At 54.3% G+C, this 16,411-nt stretch overlaps 3 protein-coding genes across 7 annotated transcripts in view; 2 read left to right on the top strand and 1 right to left on the bottom strand.

Moving 5' to 3' along the window:
• The first annotated feature begins 213 nt into the window (after positions 1–213).
• EIF6 (eukaryotic translation initiation factor 6) lies at positions 214–5,965 on the top strand. Of its 4 annotated transcripts, none has more exons than XM_010386533.2 (7): positions 214–434; positions 700–811; positions 931–1,016; positions 4,021–4,196; positions 4,718–4,894; positions 5,108–5,289; positions 5,679–5,965. In XM_010386533.2, exons 2-7 carry the CDS (start codon positions 705–707, stop codon positions 5,686–5,688), a joined length of 738 nt encoding a protein of 245 aa, XP_010384835.1. In that variant the 5' UTR covers positions 214–434; positions 700–704; the 3' UTR covers positions 5,689–5,965. The 4 variants fall into 4 exon arrangements, with proteins under 4 accessions (XP_010384835.1, XP_010384832.1, XP_030770766.1 ...); XM_010386530.2 differs by having other exon boundaries at positions 214–469; XM_030914906.1 differs by lacking the exon at positions 214–434 and adding an exon at positions 441–458.
• Positions 5,966–6,669: 704 nt separating this feature from the next.
• On the top strand, positions 6,670–7,488 carry MMP24OS (MMP24 opposite strand). 2 transcript variants are annotated; one of them, XM_030914907.1, is made up of 2 exons: positions 6,670–6,817; positions 6,932–7,488. In XM_030914907.1, exon 2 carries the CDS (start codon positions 6,935–6,937, stop codon positions 7,106–7,108), a length of 174 nt encoding a protein of 57 aa, XP_030770767.1. In that variant the 5' UTR covers positions 6,670–6,817; positions 6,932–6,934; the 3' UTR covers positions 7,109–7,488. The 2 variants fall into 2 exon arrangements, with proteins under 2 accessions (XP_030770767.1, XP_010384891.2); XM_010386589.2 differs by having other exon boundaries at positions 6,697–6,854.
• A 626-nt stretch (positions 7,489–8,114) lies between these two features.
• MMP24 (matrix metallopeptidase 24) overlaps positions 8,115–16,411 on the bottom strand; it is a 44,479-nt gene continuing 36,182 nt past the window's right edge. The window contains exons 7-9 of the mRNA XM_030915346.1: positions 15,513–15,651; positions 13,603–13,869; positions 8,115–10,835 (exon numbers count right to left, since the gene is read on the bottom strand). Of these exons, the coding sequence (XP_030771206.1) occupies positions 10,498–10,835; positions 13,603–13,869; positions 15,513–15,651 (744 nt within the window). The 3' untranslated portion in view covers positions 8,115–10,497. The remainder of the gene's footprint in view (positions 10,836–13,602; positions 13,870–15,512; positions 15,652–16,411) is intronic.

The raw sequence follows: 16,411 nt of genomic DNA, 5'->3' as shown, positions 1-16,411 counted from the left end.
CCCTCATCTCATTCCTCAGCTCTCCACTCCCCTGCTGGATTCCAGACACGGACTTCTGTCCCTCAAGGCATAGCTGGACTCATCACTTTCCCCAAACCTGCCCTTCCTCCGGCTTCATTTCGATCTATACCGCCATCATCAACCCTTCTTCTGCGAGACACTCCTGGCCCCTCCTGTCCCTCATGCCTCACATCCGACCAGCCAGAGGTCTAGGTCGATGACAGCTCCTAAAAAGCTTCTGAGTGAATAATGAATGAATGAGCGCGAGCAGGCTGGGGGTGGGGCCAGGCGGGGTCGCGCCCAGACCTCTCGCGACCATAGAGTCCCGCGGAGGCCGGAGGTAGAGGGGCTGGATGCGTGGCGGGGCGCGCCAGGCTCTCCCGGAAGTCTCCCTGGGCGGAAGTGGAAACGGAAACCTTTTTAGGGAGTCCAAGGTACAGTCGTCGCGTGCGGAGCTTGTGGGTAGTTGGTGAGCTGGTGTGAGGGAGTCTGGGACGGTCAGCTCCGGTCCTGGGTCGGGAGGGGTGGGACCGGAGGATTCAGGGCCAGAGGGTCTGGTGGGGGCCCAGTGGGCGGGACCCGAGGGCGAAGGGGCCGGGAGGCCGAGAGGGGCGGGGTCGCGGCGGGGCCTGAGGGGCAGAGGCCGGGATACTTGGGAAACGATCCGCTGGCCTTGAACTCCCGGCTCCGCCGCCCCAGGCCTCATGGCGGTCCGAGCGTCGTTCGAGAACAACTGTGAGATCGGCTGCTTTGCCAAGCTCACCAACACCTACTGTCTGGTGGCGATTGGAGGTTCAGAGAACTTCTACAGGTGCGGCGGGAGCCCCAGGGCTCGCGGTGGCGGGGAGGGGTGCGCAGGAGTCAAGAGCTCCGGCAGGGTGAGGGTGCCGGCCCCTCTGTCCCGCGACCACCGAGTCCATGTCCCTACAGTGTGTTCGAGGGCGAGCTCTCCGATACCATCCCCGTGGTGCACGCGTCTATCGCCGGCTGCCGCATCATCGGGCGCATGTGTGTGGGTAAGGCATGTGGAGGACGCCAAGGGAGGGAGTGGTCTCCAAGCACCATTAATTACACCCCCGGAGGGAACTCGGAGTGACCTAGGGATTCCCAGGGTATCCTCTGTTATCTCTGGGCACTATAGAATCTCTCAGGCCAAGTGTCAGGAGATGGGGGGGCAACCTTCTAGCAAAGGCTGCTGGATAACAGTAATAACAACGTAAAGTGCTTTCACTCCTGTTCTCATTCTTCTTCACAAAGACACTGAAAGGTAGGAATTACTGGCCTAGCTTGACTGATGAGGAAGCTGAGACTTGTCCTAAGTGACTCACTAAATTCCACACCTAGTTCTTAGTGTGGAAGTGTGGAGGAGGATTTTTATCTTTTTTTTTTTTTTGAGACAAGATTTTTGCTCTTTCTCGCCCAGGCTGGAGTGCAGTGTCAAGATCTAGGCTCAAGTGATGCTCCCAACTCAGCCTACCAAGTAGCTAGGGCCACAGGCACGTGCTACCACACCTGGCTAATTTTTTACGTTTTTAGTAGAGACGCGGCCTCCCTGTGTTGCCCAGCCTGGCCTTGACCTCCTGGACTCAAGTGATCTTCTTACCTTGGTCTCTTAAAGTGTAGGGATTACAGGCGAGAGCCACTGTACCCAGCCGAGGATTACTATCTCATCTCTTCCTGTTACTGACTGTGAGCAAGGTGCTTTCTCTTTCTAAGCATTCATTTCTGTCTCTCTAAAGATTAGCTAAGATTTGCGGTCATCCTGCTCAGTTTTGTTGAAATCTTAAATTCCCTTTACCACATCTCTACCCTACCTTCCTACCTGTCAGCACTGTTAATTCTGGTCATTGGTCCTCTCTTTTTATTATTATTTTTTTGAGACGGGGTTTTCACTCTTGTTGCCCGGGCTGGAGTGCAATGGCACGATCTTGGCTCACTGCAACACTCCGTTCAAATGATTCTCCTGCCTCAGCCTCCTAAGTAGCTGGGATTACAGGCGCACCCCACCGCACCTGGCTAATATTTTTGTGTTTTTAGTAGAGATGGAGTTTCACCATGTTGGCCAGGCTGGTCTTGAACTCCTGACCTCAGGTGATCCTCCCACCTCGGCCTCCCAAAGTGCTGGGATTACAGGCATGCGCCACCACGCCCAGCTGGTCCTTTCTTTAAGCTGGATCTGTCTTCCATTACTGCTGCCCATTGTTTCTTAATTCTGTTCATTGAGGTCACTTTTAGAAGTCTGTTTATTTTTTTTTACTTTTACTTTAATTTTTAAAAATCTTAAGGCCGTTTGGGAGGCCGAGGCAGGTGGATCACCTGAGGTCAGCAGTTTGAGACCAACCTGACCAACATGGAGAAACCCCATCTCTACTAAAAATACAAAAAATAGCTGGGTGTGGTGGTGCATACCTGTAATCCCAGCTACTTGGGAGGCTGAGGCGGGAGAATTGCTTGAACTCAGGAGGTGCAGGTTGTGGTGAGCCGAGATTGTGCCATTGCATTTCAGCCGGGCAATACGAGCGAAACTCTGTCTCCAAAAAAAAAAAAAAAAAAAAAAAAAATTTAAGCCTAGTGACCTCAAAGTTTTTTCCTATTCAGTTAAAGTACTCTGATCTCTAACCATGCCCATAGGACTTGAAGCAAGTTCTGACAACAAGGGAGATTTTAGCTTAGTCCTTGTGTATTTTATGATGGGAGTGACCTGGAATTCACAAATTCATTGGCGTGTATTTGTAGATTGTTCATTCTTGTTGCTGTGTGGTGTGTTTTGTGTAAGTATATCACAGCGTATTCATCCGTTCCATTGACAATGCATTTGGGCAGCTTTCACTTTGGTCTATTAGGAATAGTGCTACTGGCCGGGCGCAGTGGCTCACGCCTGTAATCCCAACACTTTGGGAGGCCGAGGCTAGTGGATCATGAGGTCAGGAGATTGAGACCATCCTGGCTAACACAGTGAAACCCTGTCTCTACTAAAAATACAAAAAAATTAGCCGGGTGTGGTGGCGGGTGCCTGTAGTCCTAGCTACTCGGGAGGCTGAGGCAGGAGAATGACGTGAACCTGGGAGGCGGAACTTGCAGTGAGCCAAGATCGCACCACGGCACTCCAGCGTGGGTGCAGAGCGAGATTCCATCTCAAAAAAAAAAAAAAAAAGAGTGCTGCTATGTTTTTTTAGTGAACGCATGTACATATTTCTACTGGGTATATTATACCTAAGAGTGGCATGGCAGAGTTACAGGTTATGTGACTATTTAGTAGTAGTTGCAGGTGATGCCAGATAATTATCTGAAGTGGTTGACCAACTTACACTCCTGTCTCAGTATGAGAGTTCAGTTGCTCCATATATCTTTGTCAACACTTGGAATTGATGACTTGTAAAAATTTTAGTCATTCTGGTTGGGGTCGGTGGCTCACATCTGTAATCCTAGCACTTTGGGAGGTCGAGGTGGGCGGATCACCTGAGGTTAGGAGTTTGAGACCAGCCTGGCTAACCTAGTGAAACCTCATCTCTACAAAAACACAAAAAATTAGCCAGGTGTGGTGGCGTGCACTTGTAATTCCACCTATTCAGGGAGCTGAAGCAAGAGAATCACCTGAACCCAGGATGCGGAAATTGCATTGAGCCGAGATCGCACCACTGTACTCCAGCCTGGGTGACAGAGTGAGACTGTCTCAAAAAAATAATAATAATCTAGCCATTCTGCTATGTGTGTAGCATTAGCTCAGTTTTTAAGTAGCAAAATATACAAGTAATGCCAGGAGCTCTTCCTGTTAGTTCAACTCCCCTCCAGTTGATGATGGTGAAGTAGGCGGGATTTATTGAGATTCCTGGGTGGTCTCTGGCCTGCCCTGGGTGTTGTCCAGATCAGTGGGTTGGAGGGCTGGGTTCTGGGCCTAAAGCTTTCCTGGGAAAGCTGATTGGGCTGGGCTGGGTGGTATCCTCAGCCGCTAGGGCTCAGCAGGAATCTTGTGTATTCATGGTTCACCTTTGTCTCACCCTCTAATTTGGCTTTCTCCAGGGAACAGGCACGGTCTCCTGGTGCCCAACAATACCACTGACCAGGAGCTGCAACACATTCGCAACAGCCTCCCAGACACAGTGCAGATTCGGCGGGTGGAGGAGCGGCTCTCAGCTTTGGGCAATGTCACCACCTGCAATGACTATGTGGCCTTGGTCCACCCAGACTTGGACAGGGTAAGGCAGCCCCACTTGACCCAAGAGTCACAGGGCCATCCCTGTCAGTGTTTAGCCACTGTTCTTTCCTAACAGTCAAGAATTAGGGGTCTCCTGTGGTTTTTCTGTATGGGCCCTTGAGTTTCAGGTATTCATTGGAATAGTGATAACAGAGGCCTTACCAAGTGTCAGAAAGAAGCTGGGGAGGGTATGAATCCTTCAGGATTGAACCATTCAGTCCTGCAGCCTGAGCCAGGATAGGTGATCGACTGTTGAACTTTTGAGTGTGGGTGAGAGGGGAAAACAGTGACATCGAGACCAGCCTCCAGCTGTTCAGGGCATGCATGAATTTTAGGGGCTTCACAGCTGGCTTTGACTCTGCCCTAAGCTGTACTTCCTCCTTTCTCTGGGTGAGGCTTTCATATGAGGTACATAGGAGAAATGAGGGGCTCAGGGAGCCAAGGCCCGGGTGCTTCTGGGCATGGAGAACCCTGGTTCTGGGGCTGTAAGTGGGCCCTGAACACAATGCCTTTGATTGATAGGAGACAGAAGAAATTCTGGCAGATGTGCTCAAGGTGGAAGTCTTCAGACAGACAGTGGCCGACCAGGTGCTAGTAGGAAGCTACTGTGTCTTCAGCAATCAGGGAGGGCTGGTGCATCCCAAGACTTCAATCGAAGACCAGGATGAACTGTCCTCTCTTCTTCAGGTCCCCCTTGTGGTAAGCATCCCCCCATGTGGTAACCTGTCCTCTGAACCCTGTCTCCTGCTGAGGCAGATCCTTTCGCCCAGTGTTTGGGAGTCTGGGTCACTACCTGCCGCAGTTTTTGAGACTGGGGCTGCAGGTCAGGGAGGAGCAGGGTTTGGGGAGAGTCCTCATTGAGGAGGGAGAGACTTTGGTGCCGTGACTCACACTGAGCCCATCCCTTGGCAGGCGGGGACTGTGAACCGAGGCAGTGAGGTGATTGCTGCTGGGATGGTGGTGAATGACTGGTGTGCCTTCTGTGGCCTGGACACAACCAGCACAGAGCTGTCAGTGGTGGAGAGTGTCTTCAAGCTGAATGAAGCCCAGCCTAGCACCATTGCCACCAGCATGCGGGATTCCCTCATTGACAGGTACCTGGGGTCTCTCCTTCCTTCTGCTCAGGGTTGGGGGTTAACTTGCATTTTGAGAGTATGGGGAAAAGATGTCATCTAGAATGAGAGCCTACCAGTTTGTTCTGATAGCTTCTCAAGTGTGAGAGCATATCTGCATACCACTGAGCAGATAGAGCCAGCACATTTTTTTTTTTCAATTCACCATGATTTTCAAAACATATTTTCAAAACATGTTGAGCAACTGCTAATCCTCGTCTTTGTGGCTTTTCAGGGCTAGGATACTAAAGCAGTAGCTGCTTGAGCAGCTTTTCAGAGCTGGTCTGGGGGTGAGGGCTGAGGCAGGCACCTTGAGAGTGAGGTGGGTTCTGTGAAACAACTACTAACCGTGAGCTTTCCTTTCTCTTCAGCCTCACCTGAGTCACCTTCCAAGTTGTTCCATGGGCTCCTGGCTCTGGACTATGGCACCTTCTTTGCACTCCGCCCAATCTGCACCGGATGCTGGCAGGGAGGTGGCAGAGAGCTCACTGGGACTGAGTGCCTGGGCACCCAACCCTTTTCCACCTGTGCTTATCTCCTGGATCTATCATTACTGCAGAAACCTGCTCTGTTGTGCTGGCTGGCAGGCCCTGTGGCTGCTGGCTGAGGGTTCTGCTGTCCTGTGCCACCCCATTAAAGTGCAGTTCCCTCTGGGCCATTCTGAATGTGATGTTTGGGGCCCTCAGCCTGTGTACAATCCCCATACACTCCAGTTGTTCCAGCATTCTGGGAAGATAGGGTGGGATAGACACAACACATACCCAATCTAGTTCACTACCTCCACACACACCATTCCCTTCTCCACCATCATCAGGATGGGAGACTTCATCCCGGGGCAAGAAACTCTCTCCACTACAGTTCTCCTTTTTTCTTTTTGAGGCAGTCTCCGCCTGTCACTCAGGAGTGTTGTGATGCAATGATGGCTCAAGCGATCCTCCCGCCTTGGTTTTTGTTTTTTTTTGTTTTTTGTTTTTTTTGTAAAAACGAAGTCTCACTATATTGCCCAGGCTGGTCTGATACTCCTGGGCTCAAAGTGACCCACCGCCTCGGCCTCCCAAAGTGTTGGGATTACAGGCATGAGCCACCGCGCCCGATCTAGTTCTCACAGTTTTCACCCGACTTCTGCCCTGATCTTCTCTGGCCTTGAAAGGCAGTCTGTTCCGATTTTCCCCTGAGCGAGGTGAGCCCCCCGTAAGAGCTCTGGGGCATCTGGCTTCTGGGCAGTCTTTGACTAAAGTGGATGGAGGTTGCAGGTCCTTGTCTGGGTGGGCCTGGGGCGGGGCGGCGGCTTCCCAGCGTCCTCCCGGCCTGGGCGCCTTGGAGGCTTCTGGGAAGCAGTCCGTCCCCTTGCGCGGGGCGGGGCCTAGAGGCGCTAGGGCGGGATTGGCCGGGGACGTTCGCGGAGTCCCGCCCCGGAGCCAGGGGTCGAGTACCTCTTTTGCGCTCAAACGCACTGAGGGCGAAGTCGGCGCGCGGTGGCGTCACGGCGCCAGCTCCTCCCGACGCTGAGGTGGGTTCCGGTAGACCAGCGGGTGTGGCCGCGCGAGGTGAGGGCAGGGCTGGGGCGGGGCCCTAGCGGGGGTGGTGCCGGCGACCCAGACCTAAAGGGCTTATCTTCTTGCAGACCATGGGGGCTCAGGTAAGCGGCGGCCGCGGCGCCCCGGAGCCTGCTCAGCCCCAGCCCCAGCCTGCGGCGCCGGAGGGCCCGGAACAGCCCCGGCCTCAGCCCGAGCCCGAGCCCAGCCCGTGGGGGCCGCTGGACGACGTGCGCTTCCTCATCGCCTGCACTTCCTGGTACTGACGGCGTCTTCTGGAGGATGCCGCCCGTCTGTCCGCCGTCCCCTGTGGTTCTTGCTTGCCTTGTCTCCTCTCCCCACGTCCCTGCGTCTCTTACACCCCCTCCCACCCGAGGCTCCCCAGAGATAGCAGAGAATTCGAAGAGGTCGCCGAGGACTGGAAAGAAGTCCCGGCCGGGCCGCCTTCGCGGTCTACAGCCCAGCCTGCACCCAAACCCAGCTCAGACCTTCGTGTTCACCCCATCCCTTTCTCCGGCTGGCTGGGTCAGGGGCATCCCTCTCTGTCGCTGGCTTCCAGAGGCAGGGCAGGCCTCCTGATAAGCCCGTAAAGCTGCTGACCTCCTGACTTCGTCTGCCTTTTATTAATAATCTTTATTGCTGATAACCGTGCTCTTGACTATGTGTCCCAGGTCATGGCACCAGGGGCCTTGACTTTGGAGAAGCCCTTGCCACAGTGACCCTCCCCATACTCCTGAGGGGGGCTGCTCCCCATCCTGGATCCTCAGGAGGCATCATCAGGCTGTGTTCTTGGATCCGCAATAACCCTGGGTCCCCAGGGCAATTGTAGAGGAAGGACGCATCTGGCATGCGTGAGGCAGCTCCCAGACACCCCAAAGGACCCCGGTTCTCCTCCCAGAGCTTCCTTTTTTTTTTTGTTTTTTTTGAGACGGAGTCTCGCTCTGGCCAGGGCTGGAGTGCAGTGGCCGGATCTCAGCTCACTGCAAGCTCCGCCTCCCGGGTTTACGCCATTCTCCTGGCTCAGCCTCCTGAGTAGCTGGGACTACAGGCGCCCGCCACCTCGCCCGGCTAGTTTTTTGTATTTTTTAGTAGAGACGGGGTTTCACCATGTTAGCCAGGATGGTCTCGATCTCCTGACCTCATGATCCGCCCGCCTTGGCCTCTCAAAGTGCTGGGATTACAGGCTTGAGCCACCGCGCCCGGCCTCTCCCAGAGCTTCTTAAGTTTACTTTTGGAACCTGATCTTTGTTCCCTCATCCCAGGGAAATGACACACTCTGTATTTCTGTTTTATTTAGAAATGATTTAAAAAACATTATACAAAGGCTGATCAGTTTAAAATGTGACTGACACTGAAATGCTGTGATGTCCCCCAGGCTGAGGGGAAGCTAGGCTCTGGGGCCCCCAGTGCTTTGCCCCTCTGTCTGCCCTGTCCTGGGGTGATGGACAAACAGATGACCACAGGCAGGAGAATCTGAGATTGGAAGCCTCTAGGCTGAGCCCTCTGGGCCTGGCCCCACATCCCTCACCTCTGCAGCCTGGGCTGCCTGCCTCCATCTCCTGCTCATTCTCAGCTGGCCTGCCAGGAGCCAACAGGGAGCCTGGCAGGAGGCGGGGGTGCCTAGAGCTTTCAAGAAGTGAGAGCACCAACCTGAGGAGTGGACAGGGACCAGGAAGTGGGGGAAGGGAGGCCAGGAAGAGGTGGATACAGGAGACACTTCTCATCTCATCTCAGACCCTAGAGGGGTCCACAGATGGGGACATAAGACACAGCCAGCCCACTGGATGGCCCGGGCAAGTAACAACCTCTTTGTGCTTCATCTGAGCACACGGTGAGAGTTACCTTCGGCCTCCCAGGGCCTACACGAGTTTCATGTGAGTGGACAGGTGTGAGCTAATAAAGTGCTTTGCAAAGTATAAAACACTGTACAAACCTGTGAATCACTAATATCTCTGCAGTTGTTCCCTGCCTGTCCCAGGGAGCCTGCCCTTGGCCAAAATGAGAAAAAACAAGGATGATGACAGGGGACACAGCGGACCCACATGGGCGCCCCTGGGACAAGAGATTTTGCTTAAGATAGCTCCCAGGGTAGCAGGAGTCCCTGTCTGTGCTACAGGGTACGCCGACCCCAATCTGAGAGACCACAGGGTCGGGGGCAAGGCCCATGCAGGCTCAGTGAGCAGGGTTGGCATCTAAGACCCGGCCAGCACGCTGGAGACTGCCTGACACCTCTTTTTGGCTTTGGCAGAGAGCCAGTGGGCATCACTGAACCCATTGGCCTTGTCTAGGACTCCTCAGTGACAAGCAGGGCTGCCTCTGCTGTCCTGGAGCAAGGCAGGCCAAGCCCTAGGAACTCCTGCCAGAGACAGTAAAGGGCGGGCCAGTGAAGGTCAAAAAGGGAGCCCCCTTGGCTTGGGGCTGCTACTGGTAGGGTTGCCCTTCTAAGAGCAGTGTGGGAAGATGGGCCCAGTGAGCGAGGTCAGCAAGGGCCAAGCTCTGGGAAAACACTGCTTCCAGCCGAGAGATTGAGTCGGCCTCGGGGTAGCTGGGAGTGGAGGCACTGAGCACTTCAGACACCCCGTCCCCTTCCGAAGGACTCCCAGGCTCTGCCATGTTGGCCCTGCAGCCATCTCTGTCACACCTGACTAGTCAGGCTGAGCCCCAGGCCACAAGTGACAGGCTGGAGCAAAGCTGGGGACAGGGACAATAGAGGGGAGTGGAGGACAGTCACAAACTCGGATCTGCCTCCAGAAATGGGGTCAGCTTCTGCCCCAGCTCTGTAGCCACAGGAGCAGGGCTCAGCTACTGGGGTGTCTGGGCGCTAGAGTGGCCTTAGCAGCACCTTGGTCCTTGTCGCCTGGGGGAAGGCCGCTCTGCTGGCCTCATCACCAAGACAGTCACCTCTAGTTCACCTAAAGCCTCAAGCAGCCTTTGCAAAATGGGACTTTAAACAGTAGTGACAGGACATTTAAATACTCACGATGTGACAGGTGGGTCCTTGTCAGACCCAGCCGGGCCACAGCCCTGCCTGCAGCATGTGACCCTAAATCCTGGGTCTCTGAAGAGACCCTGACAAGTGGAGCAGGTTTCCTGAGGGATCTGCTGTCTGCCAGCAGGGAAACCCAGGCTTGTTGCCCACTGTGTCAGAAGCAGGGGTCCTGTAGCCTTGGAGGACAGTGGGGTGGGGGTAGGGGGACATCTGACCAGCAGGTGTTGGCAAAAGGGGACCAGGACTGGTGGCATCTCCCAGATGGGGGATGAGAGCTAGTGCTGGCTTCCCACAGAGGGTGCTGGGTTCCAGCCAGGAGTGGAGCTGTGGTACCTCATGGACACCACAGGATGCTGTGACCACAGGGGCTCTTCCTGGCATGGTCCCTGCCTCCGGATGGAGCCTGACCTATTCCCTTAAGTAGGGAGTAGTTTGCCCAGGACAGAAGGCTGGCAGCTGGGTGCCAGACACCCACCCTGGGGCACAGCCCCCATAATTCCCTGCCCCACGCTCAGCCTAGGCCAAATGCACCCACTACTTCAGCTGTACGACCCCAGCCTAGGGCCCTGCTGGCCCTGGTGAGCAGTGGCCAGAGCTGCCCCTCAGACCCTGGTGAGGAAGGGCCTGGCTGGCCAGACCGAGTGGACAGAGAGGGCTCTGGGCTGCTCACACCCACTCCTGGACTGGCCGCTTATAGTAGGTGACAGGCTGAGGGCCTGTCTTGTTCTTGAACTGGAAGATGGTGTAGACCAGCACCAGGATGCAGAGGGACAGGATACAGGGGATGACCACGGCCACAGCGTTCACGGAGCCCGGCACATCATTGATGGTCACCATGATGTCCACGTCGTCCTGGGGCAGCCGCCGCTCCTTCCGCCGCTCCACCTCTTTCTGGTTGCAGCCCATCCAGTCACGCAGGATGTTGCGCGGGTAGCCTGGCTCCACGCTCAGTTTCTGGTTGTCAAACTTCCAGTAGTCCCGGCCCTTGTAGAAGTAGGTGTAATCTGCAGAAATACAGCCCAGCATCACCACTCCCAGACACTTCCGGCACCTGCTTTGGGGCAGTGTGAGAGGAAGGGCACAGGCGCTGTGGCATGGGAGGCAAGGTGGGGACACCTGGTGGTTTGGTGTGTAGTGCCTGGCTGAGTCATGGAGTAAGAAGCTGCAGAGGGGAGCGCCTGGGACCTGGAGTGGTCTGCCTGTCATTCTGCGGGTGCTAGGAAACCAGAGGGGCTTCAGGGAGAATTGGGACATGGTTCACTTTGTGCCGCCCAGACAGGACCCCTTGCACATAGCCTGGGTCACAGCTCTGTCACACTGCCCACAGGTCCCCCTTGCCCCGCATGTGGGTTCCATTAAGCCTCGGCCTGGCTCCTGCTTGAGCCAAGGGAGGCAGAGAGTAAGATTTCGCCTTGTGTTGACAGCAAGACACTAGCTCTCTGCAATTATGGATTTTTTTTTTGCTTGGCACACATCACTGCACAACACAGATGCAGGGTCTTTGGGAGCCTTCTTGGGGAGAGGCTGGGCAGTCTTGCCAATCACTCCCTGGGCAACCACCCCAGGGCTCCAGCAACAACCTAAGCAGCCCAGCCAGTGGGCAAAGCAGCTTGCTCAGGCCATCCTCATTGGCTGGCTCCCCACCATGGCTAGGGCTTTCATTGGTCTAGGTCCTTGATGTCACCTGCCTCTGAGGCTCCCCAAAAAGGGAGATCTTGTGTGTAAAGCATCAGGTATGCAAGACAGCCAACAAATAGCAGCTGTGGCCAATGACTTTTTTTTTTTTTTTTTTTTGAGACAGAGTCTCGCTCTGTCGCCTGGGCTGGAGCGCAGTGGCACAATCTCGGCTCACTGCAAGCTCTGCCTCCCAGGTTCACGCCATTCTCCTGCCTCAGCCTCCCGAGTAGCTGGGACTACAGGCACCTGCCACCACGCCTGGCTAATTTTTTGTATTTTTAGTAGAGACAGGGTTTCGCTGTGTTAGTCAGGATGGTCTCGATCTCCTGACCTCGTGATCCACCCGCCTTGGCCTCCCAAAGTGCTGGGATTACAGGCGTGAGCCACTGCACCCGGCCTGGCCATTGGCTTTCTTATCAGTGAAGCCTCGTCGGAGACCCCTTCCCAGCCATCTCTAACATGGCCCCCTCTAGCTCATTGCTCTCTCCCAGATTTATTTCCTTTTTTCTTTTTTTAAGACAAGGTCTCATTCCATCACCTAGGCTGGAGTACAAGTGGCGCAGTCATAACTCACTGCAGCTTCAAACTCCCAGTCTTAAGCAATCCTCTGGCCTCAGCCTCCCAAGTAGCTGGGACAACAGGCACATGTCACCATGCCCAGCTAATTTTTGTATTTTTTTTTGTAGAGATGGAGTCTCACTATGTTACCCAGGCTGGTCTCGACCTCCTGGCCTCAAGTGATCCTCCCACCTCGACCTCCCAAAGTACTGGGTGTCTTTCCCTTATAGCATCTGTTGCCATCTTGCTTTATGCTCCTAGACTCGGACCTGTGCAAGTCCTGTTCACTGCTACGTCCCCAGCTCCCACCATACAAGCTGTCTATTATTATGGAGTGAATGAATGAATCCTTTCAATCCACATAAACTGAAACCCACAAGATGATGATGATGATGATGATGACGACGATAGCAGCTAAAACATATAGCATGGATTGTGTGCTAGGGATTATTTCTAAGTATGCTACACAATTTATCTTCTTTAATCCTCACAAAACCATTATATAAAGGTAGGTACCATTATTATCATCGTTTTATAAATGAGAAAACGGAAAACTTCGTAGAGATTTGCTCAGATTCATAGTGAGTGGTACTGTGGTGGTTACAAACCCAGCCAGTCCAGCTCTAGAGTCTGTGGTTTTGACCACATCAGTGGAGATCTACTTAACAAACACTCCTGGAGGCCCACTCTGCATCTGGCCAGGCTGGCCGCTCCTCCTGAGAAGCTCCTATGCTGGTGGGGAGACAGGCTGAATGTCTGATGGCAGTCGTGGGGGCGGGTGGCCAGCATGGCTTCTAGGAGGAATTCAGGAAACATAAAAAGTTTCTCTCTTGATGCAGTGGCTGATACTTGTAATCCCAGGGCTTTGAGAGGCCGAGGTGGGAGGATTGCTTGAGGCCAGGAGTTTGAGACCAGCCTGGCCAACAATAGTGAAATCCTGTCTCTACAAAAAAAATGTAAAGTAGTCAGGGATAGTGGCATGTGCCTATAATCCCAACTACTGGGGAGGCTGATGAGGCAGGAAGATCATTTGAGACCAAGAGGTTGAGGCTGCAGTGAGCTATGATTGTGCCACTGCATTCCAGCCTAGGCGACAGAGACCTTATCGCTTAGAATTTAAAAAAAAAAAAAAACTTTTTTTAAAAAGGTTTTCTTTCCATCTTCTTGCCCTCAAGCCCTGTGAAAAAGTGGCTTTGAAACATGCATGCCCATCATTGCTTTTCAGATTTGGTAACTCGAGGTGTCCCTGGAGTACACCTGCGGATAAGTGTTTGAGAAATGCTGTCGGAAGAAATGAAGTCAGTCTATGACAACATCTCTCTGCTGTGAATCACTCCTGCAGATGAAAAAGTGTGACTTGGCAGCTGGTAAGCGAATTAATGGACCCTGTGAACATGGGTAGATACGAGTCAACTGTCTGCCGCCAGGTGTTTTCTCAAACCTGGATGCTCATAGGCACTGAGTATGCCCGTGGGCACTGGTGAGGACCACATAAAACCAGCTCCCCACACCCACCCCAGCCCGGCCCTTACGTACATCCTTCCTTGCTGATGAAGGCCCCTTGGGGAGCCTGTGGGATGCCCTTCCACACGGTGATGGGCTTAGGGTAGCCAGGGTCCGTGGCCCGCCGCTCCTCACTGTAGCGCCAGTACCGCTCGCCTTTGAAAAAGTAGGTCTTGCCCACAGGTTCCCAGCGCAGAGCTGTGTCAATGCCTTCACGGGGCAGACAGCTGCCCAACTCCCCCAGGCTGTGGGGGTACCCAGGCTCCACCGTCACCTCCTTAAACACCCAATACTTGTCACCTGTGGCCAAGAGGAGCCCAGGATCAGCTTCCCCAGTCACTCAGTGCTGCTTGCCCATCTTCAGGATGTCAGGTGAAAACAGCCTGATGCCCTCAGCCCCTTGGCCCAGTTAGAGTTGGGAAGGGCAGGAAGCCTGAGGCCAGTCCCAGATCCTGGACAACTTGCCCCTGCTGCCTGGGCTCCGAGTCCTACCCTTTTTCATCATGTGAGTTGCTCCTCTCTGCTCTCTGGTCATCTCAGCCACTTACATGACTTTGCATGCACTACCACTCTCCAAACCTGCCACCAGCGACACCTGACTCTGAGGCTGTCCCACTGGACCTGAGCAGCAGACCCAGAAACCCTGACCTCCCTTGGCCTATGGGCAGCTCCACATCAGCTGGCTTCACAGAGCTCCTCATCTGCACCACAGAAGGGCTCCCTCCTCATCACCTTCTGCCTCCCAGGTCCCCAACAGGGAGTCCTAGCCTCACTGTTGACCCCCTTTCCTGCTACTCTCAGTATTCAGCCACTTTTTTTTGAGATGGAGTTTGGCTCTTGTTGCCCAGGCTGGAGTGCAATGGTATGATCTCAGCTCACCACAACCTCCGCCTCCTGGGTTCAAGCGATTCTCCTGCCTCAGCCACCTGAGTAGCTGGGATTACAGGCATGCACCACCACGCATGGCTAATTTTTGTAATTTTAGTAGAGCTGGGGTTTCACCATGTTGGTCAGGTTGGTCTTGAACTCCTGACCTCAGGTGATCTGCCCGCCTTGGCATCCCAAAATGCTGGGATTACAGGCGTGAGCCACTCTGCCTGGCCGAGTATTCAGTCACTTCTGAGGTCCTCTGACTCTCCTGGCAGCTGTCCCCTGCCCTCCAGCTGCACGGCTCCTCCCTGGATTGGGCCTCATGAGTCGCACTCTCCAGAACCACCTCAGAAATGGCTGCCCTGCCCCTGCCATGTCTGTCACCTCCTGCCCTCTGGCTCTCTGCTGCTCAGAAACATTCCATGAATTTCCAGCCTTGGCCTAATGGATCAAGACCACATTCTGGCCTGGCAACCAAGGCTCTTTAGGATTTGCCCCCAGGTGACCTTTCTGGGCCATTTCTCACAGCTGTCCAAGGTGGGGCCTCCGTAGCCATCAGATGGGTCTTCTAAGCCCTGTGAACGTCCGTACACATCCCAACCCTGCTCCTTTATTCAGCCGTTGTCCTTCTGGAATGCTTTCCTTGCTTCTCACTATCTATATCTCACCCATCTGAGTTCTGGCCTGAATCAAGATAATTGTCATGAAACAACCTAGCACAGTGCTGGGCACAGGGTGGGCACCTTAGCTCCCTCCCACGCCCACCCCACCTTGAGTGACCTCTTCCCTCTGGGTACTTACAGAACTGACCCGATGGCCTCCCATGAGGTACTGGGTGGTCTTCAATTGCTTGTCCCACACTCTACGTCATGTGGACAAAGCTGGTCACCCCACCAACCTTGGCACATACAGATTCTCAGTCTCACTTTCTGACTTGAATTGTCAGAGGTCAGTGTCTCTGTTAGGCTAGAGGGGCCCTCTGAGGACATGTGCCTCCCACCCCTCCTCTTCCAGTTTAGATGGGAAAAAGGAGGCCCCATGAGGGAACTGTCCCACAGCACAGGCTACATTACCTTTGAAGAAGACAAATCTCCCATCGGCCCTTTCGTAGGCTGCATCGATGCGGGCAGGCAGGCCCTTCCAGAACTGTTCGATCTGCATGGGGTAGCCCTCCTGCACTCGGTTATTTCGCAGGCGCCAGAACCAGCGATCCTGGGAGGAAGCGGGAGGGGAGAGAAAGGTATGTCAGGCCCTGCCTCCGAACCCAGTGATTTCAGCTGTGGGGCTTAGGTCCCAACAGCCCAACACCTTCCCTGGGGCCCAGCCTGGCAACCCTCCACCGAGCCTGTCCATTAGCTGCTTCTGACTTTTAAAGCCCTGGAAGGAAGACACGATGCTCCTGTAACTCTCTTCATTTCAGCCTCCTGCTGACCTTGCTGCTGGGTGGACCATGAGACAGACAGCAGACAGGCCTCGTGTGGAAAAGGTGTGAGGGAGCCAGAAAGGATGATGTCAGGGCCTGCAGTGGCCACATGGGGGCAGTGAAGCGTCGCTGACATCAGCCAGACTGGTCCTCAGGACAGTGGGAGGCTGGGGTGGTCACTGAGCCTGGGCTGAGTGCCCTGTATGGGGCTAGCTCCATCCAGTAGGGCCAGGATCATGGAAGCCAAGTCATGGGAATTCCCTCGAGACCTAGGCATGCGTTCACATTCCTCCACTTATAGCTGCATGACCTAGGGCCTCACCTTCACGTGCAGGTAATAATGGAGAATCAGATGAGAGATTCTAGGCAAAGTGCCCAGAACAGTACGGGGCACACAGTCCATGTTAAGTAAATGGCAGCTAAATAGTTGGAGTCCAGTAAAACTGCCTCTTGTAACTGGTGCCTTGTTCCCACTGCAGCCTTGGGCTGGTACGGAAGCAGCCTAGGCAAGGCCTGTAGCCGCCAGACCTCAGTTTTCTTATGTGTAAA

The sequence above is a fragment of the Rhinopithecus roxellana genome, chromosome 13, assembly GCF_007565055.1.
Source record: "Rhinopithecus roxellana isolate Shanxi Qingling chromosome 13, ASM756505v1, whole genome shotgun sequence".
Lineage (NCBI taxonomy): Eukaryota > Metazoa > Chordata > Mammalia > Primates > Cercopithecidae > Rhinopithecus > Rhinopithecus roxellana.
This window is presented reverse-complemented; position numbering and strand designations above follow the sequence as displayed.

Coding starts and splice junctions, on each gene's coding strand:
- EIF6 (XM_010386533.2), top strand. CDS start 705: ATGGCGGTCCGAGCGTCGTTCGAGAACAACTGTGAGATCGGCTGCTTT. Junction 812..930: donor GGTTCAGAGAACTTCTACAG/GTGCGGCGGGAG, acceptor ATGTCCCTACAG/TGTGTTCGAGGGCGAGCTCT. Junction 4,895..5,107: donor TTCTTCAGGTCCCCCTTGTG/GTAAGCATCCCC, acceptor ATCCCTTGGCAG/GCGGGGACTGTGAACCGAGG.
- MMP24OS (XM_030914907.1), top strand. CDS start 6,935: ATGGGGGCTCAGGTAAGCGGCGGCCGCGGCGCCCCGGAGCCTGCTCAG.